The sequence below is a fragment of the Salvia splendens genome, chromosome 14 (assembly GCF_004379255.2).
Source record: "Salvia splendens isolate huo1 chromosome 14, SspV2, whole genome shotgun sequence".
NCBI lineage: Eukaryota > Viridiplantae > Streptophyta > Magnoliopsida > Lamiales > Lamiaceae > Salvia > Salvia splendens.
Genome location: NC_056045.1, coordinates 5,774,777 through 5,787,692, shown reverse-complemented (window position 1 = coordinate 5,787,692; position 12,916 = coordinate 5,774,777). Strand labels below are relative to the sequence as shown.

At 37.4% G+C, this 12,916-nt stretch overlaps 1 protein-coding gene and 1 pseudogene across 4 annotated transcripts; both read left to right on the top strand.

The window, feature by feature from the left end:
* Nucleotides 1-325: 325 nt before the first annotated feature.
* On the top strand, nt 326-3,068 carry LOC121763524 (TOM1-like protein 1). 4 transcript variants are annotated; one of them, XM_042159555.1, is made up of 4 exons: nt 326-467; nt 869-1,403; nt 1,562-1,807; nt 2,372-3,068. In XM_042159555.1, exons 2-4 carry the CDS (start codon nt 885-887, stop codon nt 2,786-2,788), a joined length of 1,182 nt encoding a protein of 393 aa, XP_042015489.1. In that variant the 5' UTR covers nt 326-467; nt 869-884; the 3' UTR covers nt 2,789-3,068. The 4 variants fall into 4 exon arrangements, with proteins under 4 accessions (XP_042015489.1, XP_042015491.1, XP_042015487.1 ...); XM_042159557.1 differs by having other exon boundaries at nt 336-466; nt 858-1,403; XM_042159553.1 differs by having other exon boundaries at nt 336-467; nt 777-1,403.
* A 4,665-nt stretch (nt 3,069-7,733) lies between these two features.
* On the top strand, nt 7,734-10,909 carry LOC121763966 (annotated as a pseudogene).
* The last annotated feature ends 2,007 nt before the right edge of the window (nt 10,910-12,916 follow it).

The following is a 12,916-nucleotide window of genomic DNA, read 5'->3' as shown; positions in this document are numbered from 1 at the left end:
TATTAAACTTCTACTACTAATTTAGATACTTGAAGAAAAGAAAATTTCTGTTTTAGATAATAATAAATTGAAACGAGGGCGTTAAAATGAAAACATAAGGATTCCTTTTTATGATTGGAGCGTCGTTACACGTGCAACATAATACTAATATTTCCATTCTCAGTAGATTAACTTGAGATAAGTGATAAACTCAACTACCTGAGCCATTGAACTATATTAAACTATTTTGATAAAACTAATATTTATGTATTTACTTACATATTTAATTAGTATATTAATTAATTCAGATTATATGGAGTATATAACTTTGACGGTAGCCTCCAGCTCAGATTCAGAAGATTCCGCTGTGGAAATAAACCTCCAAAAAAAAGTCTATATTAAAACTGAAAGAGTCGTCACACTTCAAACGGAATAACCTCACTTTAACCAAGTCTTCTTCTCCAAGATTTTTCGCCTTCAATTCTAAGGTATCCTGTCTAGCCACTTTTTTCTCGATCTACCACTTATGCTTTGGTTCATGATCTGTTGAAATTTGAATTTAATTGGTTGTTTTTGCTTTTTTTTTGGCTGTTAATTTGAATCATTTCTATGTCATGTACAATTTGGGGTTTCGTGTTGTTTCCTTTTGAATGTTGGAGTTTGAGTTTTAAGTTGTGAAGGATTTGGGTTTTGTTATGTGGTATGTGGCTGGATAGTATTGGATTTTGAATTTGAACTGAATTATTCAATCAAATAGTTTGTTTGACTATGGTCTTGGTTTATCTGATATTTTGAAGCATTTCATTGAAAGGATTTGGCAAACTAGACTTCATTTTAGATCCAAATTTCCATTGCTTGAGAATATCAAAACTGTTTCCGGGTTTTCTAGATCGTTCTGTGAAAATATGAGTGACAATTTGATGGAGAAAGTCAGCGCGTTTGGTGAGCGCTTGAAAATTGGGGGATCTGAGGTGGGCCAGAAGATTACTGCTGGCGTGAGCTCTGTTAGTTTCAAGATGAAGGAGTTCTTCCAAGGTCCGAATCAGGCTGATAAGCTTGTCGAGGAGGCCACTGCTGAGACTCTTGACGAGCCTGATTGGGCGACAAATCTCGAACTTTGTGATATGATCAATCATGAGAGGGTCAGCAGTGTTGAGTTGATCAGGGGAATAAAGAAAAGGATTGTGTTGAAAAGCCCTAGGATTCAGTATCTGGCCCTCGTGTTGCTTGAAACTGTTGCGAAGAATTGTGAGAAGGCGTTCTCAGAGATTGCGGCGGAGAGGGTGCTGGATGAGATGGTGAAGCTGATTGATGATCCGCAGACTGTGGTCAACAATCGGAATAAGGCTCTGATATTGATTGAATCGTGGGGAGAGTCCAGTAATGAACTTCGTTACCTGCCTGTTTTTGAAGAAACATATAAGGTAAAATTGCTGTTCGGAATAGGTCTAAATTTCCAATATTGTTTTGTTCCTTGGCTGCTTGTTGTTGAAATTAAGAACAGGATTAGCCTTTTGTGTTTTATTATTATCTCCTTTAAATCGTTAACCAACTTCCTATTTGTGTTCCTACTCTCTTTTAGAGTTTGAAGTCAAGAGGAGTTCGATTTCCTGCTCGTGATGAAGAGAGTCTAGCTCCAATATTTACTCCTGCAAGATCTGTGGAAGCAACAGAACCTAATGCCACAGTTGGACAGCAAGTCCATTATGATATCCCTGTGCAGAGCTTTTCTGCTGAACAGATAAAGGAAGCATTTGACGTGGCAAGAAACAGCATTGAGCTTCTAAGCACCGTTTTATCCTCTTCCCCACAGCAAGATGTTCTTGAGGTATCATACCTCTTTTATATTTGCATATCATATTTGTCATTTCGATTGTGCCTCACTCTTGATGCCATGTACAGGAGTGCATTTGCTTCTGTTTTAGCTTCCATTCATTCCAATTACCATTATCTTAATACTTTTTTGGTTCATAATCATTGTCCTTAGCTTTTCCAGAATTTTTCGGATATAAGTGCAGAATTCGATTAATAGCCTTCCTCGCGTTCTTCATTCTATTGGACCATCAGTAAAATGTATTGGGGCTTAAATTTACATCATTTCACTGTTTAGAGACTTAATTAGTAATGACATTATCTTCTTACAATTTTGTTGGAAGATTAGTTTAATCTATAAAGCCAACTTCAAGCTATTTATCAGTACATCACATCATAGTTTTGGCAATTTTAGCATGTTTTGCTTGATAAAACATGAACGTAGATCACAAGGCATGAGCTATAGAAAGATGGGGTTTGCTGTATTTCCTCGCTAATATTCTTCTATCGTTGAGTTTTAATGGTTATTGATCAGTGCTCATATTTCTACTTCATTTTCAAATGTACAAACTCTCTGCAGGACGAATTGACCACCACCCTTTTACACCAATGCCGTGAGTCCCGTTACACGGTTCAGAAAATCATCGAAACAGGTGGCGACAACGAGGCAGTGCTCTTCGAAGCGCTGAATGTTAACGACGAGATTCAAAAAGTTCTATCCAAATTTGAAGAGATGAAGACTCCCTCAGGATCGCCAAAGGGGCCGGAACCTGCCATGATCCCGGTCGCTGCTGAGCCCGATGATTCACCTGCAGCCGGCAAAGAAGAATCCCTCGTCAGAAAGCCTCGGTCGGGCAGCAACGGCGGGAACAACAATGAGATGATGGACGATCTAGACGAGATGATCTTCGGCAAGAAGTCTGGCGGCACGTCGGAGGCCGGGGCGCGAGATGCAAAGAAACAGCAGCCACCCAAAGACGATCTAATCTCCTTCTAAGTTGGATTACTTAAAAACATGATTGATATTGGGTTTGTTGATACTTTTGACATCTGATATACTGGACTCACCTTGAACGATATACCACTGTGCACTCTATTTTCTTTTTCTTTTTCTTTTTCTTTTTCTTTTTAAATCTTAATCTTTTATATTTTGAAAGTTGGGAGTCTAGTTTATTGATATCCACGCTAGTTGTGCATGATATTTGTAGTGGAACTACACTGGATGTAATTTGCCTATCATTGATCTTTTATGATTTATATGAAGAGGTTGTTTTTAAGGGTTGATTGTTACATAATCATTGGTCTGTTTCGCCATTTCAAAATCATTTTCTACAAGAACCTAACCAACAGTGAATAGAAAAACCGTAAACATGCATGGTGAGATTTGATTCTTTTAAAGGGGTGATTGGTTCACATTTAGGCTTTTCATAGTTGTATGGATAATTTGTTTTTCACACGTGTGTTGTTAGTCTTTTGGGATTGTGTAGAGTGTTCGGTAGATGTTATTTTAGGAAGGAAAAATATAAACCATCTTGGTTGAGGTGTGGTTCAAATGGCACACACTTGAAAATAATGGCAAAATGACTCTTATGTCCCTCAATTACAAATGGAAATGTCAAACAAGCGATTTAAAATGAGGGAAAATTGCTGAAATATAGTTAACAAAAGGTTATGATTTTTTTTACAAAAGGTTATGATTTAAATGAGGGCAAATTGCTGAAAAACTATGAAATTCGGTCAAAGTCTTGCAACTTTAAAAACAGCTGGAAAAAATCATGAAATTTGAATTTATACGCAAGTATTCGAAGAAAATTATAGTAATCACTTGCGTATAATATGCATTCATATTTTTAAATCAAACAATGTTGTTTTTTTATAAATAAACGACATTACTACTAACCGACAATGACGTCTACAATTAATTTCCCTTCTATGATATCATATGATTTTACCAAAATAATTCATTACCCAATAATTGCAAACAAATGCCATGATTTTTCCTTGTACTACTCCTCCCTAGGTATTTAAAAAATAAATGTTTAAAATTGATAAAGTAAAAGAGAGGAAAATAAAAATGAGTAAAGTAAGGAAGATGAAGAGAAAAAGTAATGAAAATAGAATTAGTGGATTGTGTGGGATCCATAGGAAAGATTTTAAAGTTTCTATTTTTAAAGAACGACTCAAAAGAGGAATAGTTGTTATTTTTTAAAAAAATGGAGGGAGTATTAATTTTGCGTAAGGCACTGAATTTTCTATTTGTCATTCAAGTATACACTTGATTTTTTAACGAAGTAGAGTGGCAGTTCCCGACTGAGACCATTCAGTCGCCGGAAAATGGCCGGGAGACACTTCTCCCCACCGCGAAATCTCAGAGATCTCCTCTTCTTTCTCTCTCTAATCTTCCTCTCTCTTATTTTCTACATCTTCGCCTCCTCTTCCTCTCCCTCTCTCCCCACTCTCCACGCCACCTCATTTCCCGCACCATCAAACCCTAACGTCGACTATTCTTTCGTCTCCTCACTCGAGAAGTTTCTTATCACTCATAAATCCAATTCTCCCTCCAGCCGCGACGACACCGTTCGAGGCACCGTTGATGAACGCGATGTGAAATTTGGGCAAAATTCCAAGAACGGACGTCATGGCAAAATTTATCCGCCATTTGTACCCTGAAAAAAGATGTTTCCAGACATAGGAAAGACGCGAGAAGCTCTCGCGTGTTTTAAAAGTATAGACGCATCAGCCTAATGCGTGTTTAAATAAAACACGCATATTCATCTCGCGTGTATTAAAGGAGAGACGCGTCTTCCTCTCGCGTGTTTAAAGCAAAGACGCGACACGCTCTCGCGTGTCTCCCTTGCTTCACAAAATCCGTCCAGAAGGCAGAACATTGTTGGGTTACAAACCCATCCCACATCGGGTGAGGGAGGGAAGTTGGAAGGTGTATATAATTCTTCCCAACCAGCGAAATTCGATGCCTAATCCGATATTTAGCTCTCCTATTCCAATTTGAAGTGTTGTTAGGTAACTTTCAACCCTTACTTTCGATTTTTATTGGTATATTTTAGGTGGGTATAATAGTTAGGGTTCATGGGGTAGAAAGTATTTTGTTGAATTTGGTGTTGAATTATTCAATTTGGTTGATTTTATCTTGAAATTGGTTGTATTTGACGTTGAATTATTCAATTTGGTTGATGTTTTGTTGAAGTGTTGAATACGGTCGAATAAGGTGTTACTTTGTTGAATTTGGTGTTATTTTGTTGAATTTGGTGTTAATTTGGTGAATGTGATTGATATTTTGTTGAATTATTGAATTTGGTTTTGAATTATTGAATTTGGTTTTTAATTATTAATTTGGTTGAATTATTGTTGAATTATTGAACATGGTTGAATATGGTGTTAATTTGTTAAATTTGGTGTTGATTTGTTGAACATGGTTGATATTTTGGTTTTGAATTATTGAATTTGGTTGAATTTATTAACTTAATTTTTTTTATAAAATTTGGTTTATAATTAAACATGTTAAATTTTGATTATATTAGGATGTCGCGATATGGACCAGAAGATCCGTCTGTATTGCATTATCAGCACAGTCATATATCACGCAAGCGTGGGCAGGCGAGGAAACAACCTCTTTCAATATTCGGCGCTTTGAGAGACATTTCTGGGAAATCGATAATCATCACAAACGCGTGATTGATTATGTCTGTAGATTTGGTTTAGGTGGAGTTCTTTTCTGTGGTAAGGCTCTGGATGTAGATCATGCTTTGATCATAGCATTTATTATGCCTTGATGTCTGTCTGATATTATGCACACTTCCTGGTCATGCTTTATAATATGCCCTCTGACAAGATTCAAAAACCAACTCCAACTCTCATTTGTTTCTTCATCAACAATAGCAAAAGCAACAGGCAAACAGTTCTTATTGCATCGTACCCTACCGCAGTAAGTATTTTACCTTTCAGTCTTCCACGCAGGTGAGTCCCATCAACTGCTAAGACCGGCTTTGCTAGTTGGAACGCCTCTATTGCTGGCCCAAATGCCCAAAATACGTAGCAGAACACCTTTGTAGTACCTTGACTCAATATAGGGTCATGCAACCACTCAACGATTGTCCCAACATTTTGACTCTGCAACTCAGTCAGGTAGCTGGGGAGTTGTCTGAATGATCACTCCCACCCACCATATACAAGCTCAATAGCTTTTCTGCGAGCATACCATGCTTTCTTATAGCTGATTTTCACGTGGAATTTATCTTTGATATATGTACGTACAACAGAGGGCTTGAATTCAACATCGTTTTCAATTTGACTTCAAATACAGAGAGCAATCATGGATGATGTAAGATTAACATGTTCACTTGGATCGTGATCTCCCATACAACAATGACGATCAACCCATGAGTTGATAGACCAGCTACCATCGCGTTTCTTAAACGTTGCTTTAACCTCCCAATTACAAGGGTATCGTTGCCCAAGTTCCTGGCCTTTTCTTTTCGGACCAAATGGGTCCCTACAGACTGCATGCCATCTTCTTGATTTACTGTCCATAACCTCATACATCCGACATGTTCCCACATGCCATAATGTAATTGCAGTTTTCAACTGCAATTTGCTATCAAATTTCGTTCCCACATCTATATGTCTCGGATTATCCTCATCCCAATACCACATATCTTCTTCACCCACTCCATGGTCTTCTGAAAAGTAACCTCGGCCGCCTTCACATGGTAATGATCGAAAAAATGGTAACCCTTCAGGCACATAGTCGGGAACAGATTGCTCCCCACGAACAGATGGTTGTACATAATTCTCAACCATCATATCAAGTGTCTCGTCGTCTGTCAAATCTTCACATGATTCTGCACTATAATCAAGATCAATTGGTTGAGAACCATCGGAACCATCACAATCAGAACCATCTAAACCATCACAATTATTTGGACCATCTGAACCATCACAATTATTTGGACCATCTGAACCATCACAATTATCAGAACCATCACAATTATCAGAACCATCTGAACCATCACACGTCACATTTGGTACATCTAGTTGTTTATCAACCTCCCTCCCAAATGTGTTGAATTCAATACTATGATATTCATCATCCCTCCTAGATGTCCCGACATCAAAACTATGATAATCATCTCTCCTAGACGTTCCAACATCATGATGAGTGATAGGTGGTTCAAATTGCAACGCAGTAGTAACAGGTGTATATTCAATAAAAAGTTCAATTTGACGTGGATTTTCAGCAAACATATACTCCAACAAATTATCATCCACTGGTGTAGCTATATAATTCACCACTCCACTAAAAACCACAGGATGCCTCCACGTTAAATCAAGCGTATGTGCATCCAAATCAATTCCAATTTTTTCACATATCATTGAAAGTAGCTGATAATAAGATATCTTTTCATTCAATATAATAAATGATTTTGCACGCGGAGGATCATAAGCAACACCCAAACCTGGGAGCTGAATGATTTTCCCATCCCAATATAAACTCACAAACACCATCAAACCTGCAAGCAAAATAAGTACGATAAACATCATATACTCTAAATTCAACCAAATTCAACAAAAAAAATTTAACACCATGAACCCTAAATCTTATACCCAACTAAAATATACCAATAATAATCGAAATTAAGGGTAGAAAGTTACTTAACAACACTTCAAATTGGAATGGGAGCAGCTAAATGTCGGATTAGGGTTCCATTTTTGCTGGTTGGGATGAATGGGGCGACGAAGCTGAAGCAATTTTCGCGTTCTGTGCGAGGCAGAGACGAAACTGAAGAAAGAGGGCTTCTGCCTCGTATTTAGAATTCAAGGCAAACACGCGAGAGGGAGTAGCGTGTTTAAATGAAACACGCGAGAGGCTGATGTGTGTTTACTAAACACGCGAGAGGCTATTGCGTCTTTCCCATGATGGGAAATGTTTTTTTTCCGGGTACAAATGGCGGATAACTTTCCCCATAACGTCCATTTGTGGAATTTAGCCGTGAAATTTGATCTCGGAGGAAGAGGAGAAACGTCTCTACGGAGGCGAGACTTCGTTTTACTCGCCGATTAGGGTTTATGTGTATGACATGCCGTCGAAATTCACCTACGATTTGCTCTGGCTGTTTCACAGTACGTATAAAGAGACAACTAATCTCACCTCCAATGGAAGTCCTGTGCATCGATTGATTGAGCAAGTGAGTTTTGATTGATCAGAGTTCGAAGCTAATGTTGCTATCAGATTCATAGATATCCTACTACTTGAGCTTGGTTCCTTGGATCTTAATGCGATGTTAGGTATTTATTACGTTTGGTTTGTTTCTGATTAATTTATGCATATTGTGATTGATTTGTTGTAGCATTCGATTGATTATTGGCTATGGGCGGACTTAATAGCACCAGAATCAGAGAGGTTACTGAAGAATGTGGTGAGAGTTCACAAGCAAGAAGAGGCAGACTTGTTCTGCATACCATTTTTAACTACAATCAGCTTTTTCTTGCTGGAGAAACCGCAATGCAAGGTTTTATAGGGTGTGAGTGCGTTTCCATAGTCTATTTCTTTGTGTTTTAGGTTTTTATACTTGCTTATAACTGTTTGCAGCACCTTTAAGCAGTAGCTGCTACTACTGCATGCATGTGTTAATATTTCTCATGAAATGAAATGGTATGTTATTTGTGGTCAGATTTACCTTATGGAAACTTAGGCACTAGTGTGTGTTCTATCATCTCAAGGTTTATTATTCCCTCTATACTTTGAATCCGAGCTTATATTTTCAGTATCCTATTTGAACTGCTCCCTTCCTGAAATTCCCCTGGGAGACTCATAAGCATTCATCACTTGCGTGATTTGTAACACATTCACTACATTTTGGAAACATAGGAAGCCCTAAAGTGGGTCACAGACCAACCAGCTTGGAACCGGTCTGATGGTAGAGATCATATCTTACCAGTTCATCATCCTTGGTCATTTAAATCCGTTTGGAAGTTTATGAAGAAAGCTATCTGGCTTCTTCCAGATATGGACTCAACTGGGAATTGGTAAGTTTTCCCTTAAGTTTTGTTAATGCACCAAATATGGTTGCTGATATCTATTAACTGGTATGTGATTGCCTCATTGCCTTGACAATTCAGGTATAAGCCTGGACAAGTTTACCTTGAGAAAGACCTGATACTGCCATATGTTCCAAATGTCCATTTGTGTGATTCCAAATGTTTGTCTGATTCAAAGAGGACTACACTGCTATTTTTTCGAGGAAGGCTGAAAAGAAATGCTGTAAGATCTCATTATTTATAAACATGTTTATTTTTTTGTAACTAATTGACCTTAAGGCTAATATAGCCCATATTGATTCTGTGTTTAAGCTGGCTAGTGCAAATACTGCTCTTGTTCTCAGGGGGGTAAAATTCGTGCTAAACTTGTGGCTGAACTTAATGGAGCCAAGGATGTGGTCATAGAGGAGGGTACTACTGGAGAGGGTGGAAAGAATGCAGCTCAGATTGGCATGCGCAAGTAATCTTGGGCTGCATAATATAAATTCTGTATGGACAACAAAAATAGCATACTAATGTACTTGTTTGTTCTTTGTTCATCAAGTCTATCATTTACCTTAATCCAGCTGGTGATACTCCTTCATCTGCTAGGTTGTTTGATGCTATTGTCAGTGGCTGCATCCCTGTAATAGTCAGTGACGAGTTGGAATTTCCTTTTGAAGGAATTCTTGATTACCGCAAGGTATATCCCTTCTTCTTTGTGGTTTCACCATGCAAGTTATTTTCTATTTCCTTGGAATAGAAACTAATATTATAAAAACGAGTACGAGGACTGATATCCATGTTTTAGATTGTAAGGAGTGAAAAACAGTTTTTGCATTTATTAGGTGGTTAGTGCTGCTCATACATGGATATATAAAGGTCTATTGCTAACTCTGCCACGATAAGCAATGTGCTGCACGTGCTTGAGATCCATGTTTCGTTACCTGTAACTACAACTTAATCTACAGCTTTTGGCTATGACAGGTTACTGTTTTCGTATCCTCAAGTGATGCCATGCAGCCAGGATGGCTATTATCCTATTTAAGAAATATTTCTCCCTCTTAAATAAGACAGAAGCAAACAAGTCTTGCTAAGGTATTTGCATCTTTAATTTCTTTAGTGTATGTGTTTTGATTTTGAGCCTATGAACAGTTAATTTTGTTCTCTTATTTATTAGTACTACTTGACTGAGTGATACATTTTTCAGTTATTGTTAATAATTACCAACTGTGTACTTATTTCAGTACTTGAGGCATTTCGTATATTCTCATCCTGCTCAACCATTGGGCCCAGAAGACTTGGTTTGGAGAATGGTCTGTATTCCATCCTTTAGACAAGCCATTTTTGGTTATAAAAATGAAGTTTTGAATGAAATTCCTGTGCTAAATGCTGATGTTTATCTACTACTATGAGTTAGTGACATTTGCTAACTGTTATAATGAGAATTAGGAAATTAAATATAAGTGCCTTCAATGTGAAATAATAAGATTCCAGTTTCACTTTCTTAGCTGTAGCAGAAAGCTTATAACTTACTACGGAGTACTGGCTAATTTAGCTAATTTTATCGAAGTATAGTTCACCTCCTATAATCATGTTAGGGTTGCAAAATTAACAGTGGCGTTGGCATATGCCAAATGTTCGATCTAAACTCCCAAATCTACTTTTACCTGTATGTTTTCTTCCTTGGGAGGCTTTCAGTCAGTTTAACTAACCTCATTATGGCCTCTGCTCTATTACTATTAGACATGCATGTTTAATGTGATTCTCATTCCTTCACACTATGAACAGATGGCAGGTAAGTTGGTTAACATCAAGCTTCATTCGAGGAGATCGCAACGTGTTGTGAAAGAATCTAGAAGCATCTGCAGTTGCGAATGCAGGCGACCGAACAGTACAAGCCCAGTACCCTTCTCTTGATTGTCCTCTTCCATGTCAATTTCCTCCTCCCCTTCACTTTTCCTCTTTCCTTTTATGTTTTGCTTTGTTTTGAAAGCTCTTTATCTTTCTTTTTTGTATTTACCAACTTGTGTAATTGTTAGATAAGTAGTATAATGTTGGAATTACTTTTATGTTGATCCTATTCTTTTCTAGTTAGTTATGTGTAGGACTAAAATTAAATTAAAGAGAATGTACTTGGACCTAGTGAAGATGTTTTACTCTTTAGAGCATTCCCAACGGTGAGCAGCAGCTCACCGTCCGTCCTTGCCGCTGGCAAGGACGAGCTCCGCCACCATTGCGCTCTTGCCGTTGGCAGGGCGCTGCTCTATGCATAGAGCACGTCCGTGCCAGCGGCAAGAGCACGAGGCGTCGACGTGGCATGCTCTGATTGGCCAGTAGATTTATCATTTTTTATTATTTTTTTTAAAAATTCGAAAAAATCTGAAAAATTCAAAATTAATAAAAAAAATATTTTCCCACTTCCTAATAAAATATATCCATTTTTTCCACACTTTTAATTTATTTTTTTTCATTATTTTTACCCTAAAATTCATACTTTCATCTATAAATGCTCTTATTTCAAACACAAAAAAATGACGCTATACCAAACAACTCTCTCAATCTCAAATTTTAGGAGTTTAAATATGTAATTTTTTATTTTTAGGAGTTTAATTATGTAATTTTTAGTATTTTAATTATGTAATTTTTAATTTTTAGGATTTTAATTATGTTTTTTTAATTTTATTTGTATTTTGTAATATTTATTGTGATTTTTTAATGAATTTTAGTATTATGGAAATGTTTATGTTTAATTGAATATTAAATTAATTGTGCTCGTCCTTGCGGAAGAGCACAGTTGTTGGAGTTGTGCTCTTGCCAGAGAGCATACATGAATAGTACCGCACGGGCCCACAACCGTGCCGCTGGCAAGAGCACGGTTGTGGATGCTCTTATATACACCTTTTACTATTTATACACGCAGAATTTTCGTATATTGAAATATTCTATTGTGCTGCATTATTGCTTGAAGCGAGGTCGGTTGTATAGTATTTTATTAGTGTCTAGATATCTATTTTGATACATTTGGTATGCCATTTTGACTGTAGTAGTAGTGTTTGTCATAATTAATGATATCAAGAGTAAGGCGTGGTAGTGGAACCCCAATGTCCTATCATGTTAATGACTCCCTTAATCATTTTATATTTACATGTGTTGACAATTTGAAATAGTGATGATGGGTTGTCTCATGGTTCACACTATTCTCGCAAAATGAGTAGTGTATAAAAGTAAAAAACATACTCCTTCCATCCAAAAATAGTTAAAGACATTTCTTTTAATCATAAAATTAAAAAATAATAGTACTATTTAAAAGTTAAGATAAAGAAAAGTAGTGTATAAGATAGAAAGGGAGAGTAAAATAGAAGATAAAAGTAGGATATTATATTAAATTTTTTTGATAAAAAATGATTCAATTAACTTCAGAAAATTTAAAAAGAAATAAAACTCAATTGGCTAGCAGTAATATTTTATCATATCACAATCTTGCCTCTTTTCATTAGAGCATCCACAATGGCGGATGTCCCGGCAGACGTCGGACTGGCGTGCCGGACGTCCGCCATTAGGCAGCATGCATACGGATACGGACGTCCGCTGCGGACACCGGAGTTCCGTGGCTTTCCGAGGCGTCCGTCATTGCGTTGACACGACGGACGTCCCGACGGACGTCCTGATTTTTTATTATTTTTTGTGGATGTCCGTCGGGATGTCCTTGGGGATGTCTGTCATTGTGTAGTGGGATGTTCTTATGACGTGGCAGTGCAGTGGGATGTCCTTATGACGTGGCAGGAGGTGTTTTTGGAAAGTCCGTCGGGATGTCTGCCGGGACATCCGTCCCATTGTGGATGCCCTTAGATTTGTGAATAATGAAAAGAAAATTGATTCGTGATAGTTTTTATACTCCTAGAGAGTGTTGATTTTGTAAATAATTATGATCTATTGATTCATTATACATAGGTGAATGAGTAAGTGTTTCATGTGAATGGGGAGGGGGAGGGGGAGGGGGTACATTTTCTGATTTGCTTGGGTGTTTCATGCCCATGTCATGTGCCTTAAGTCATGTGTTTCGTTTCAATAATAACAAATCACCGAC

Coding starts and splice junctions, on each gene's coding strand:
- LOC121763524 (XM_042159555.1), top strand. CDS start 885: ATGAGTGACAATTTGATGGAGAAAGTCAGCGCGTTTGGTGAGCGCTTG. Junction 1,404..1,561: donor TTTTTGAAGAAACATATAAG/GTAAAATTGCTG, acceptor ACTCTCTTTTAG/AGTTTGAAGTCAAGAGGAGT. Junction 1,808..2,371: donor CACAGCAAGATGTTCTTGAG/GTATCATACCTC, acceptor AACTCTCTGCAG/GACGAATTGACCACCACCCT.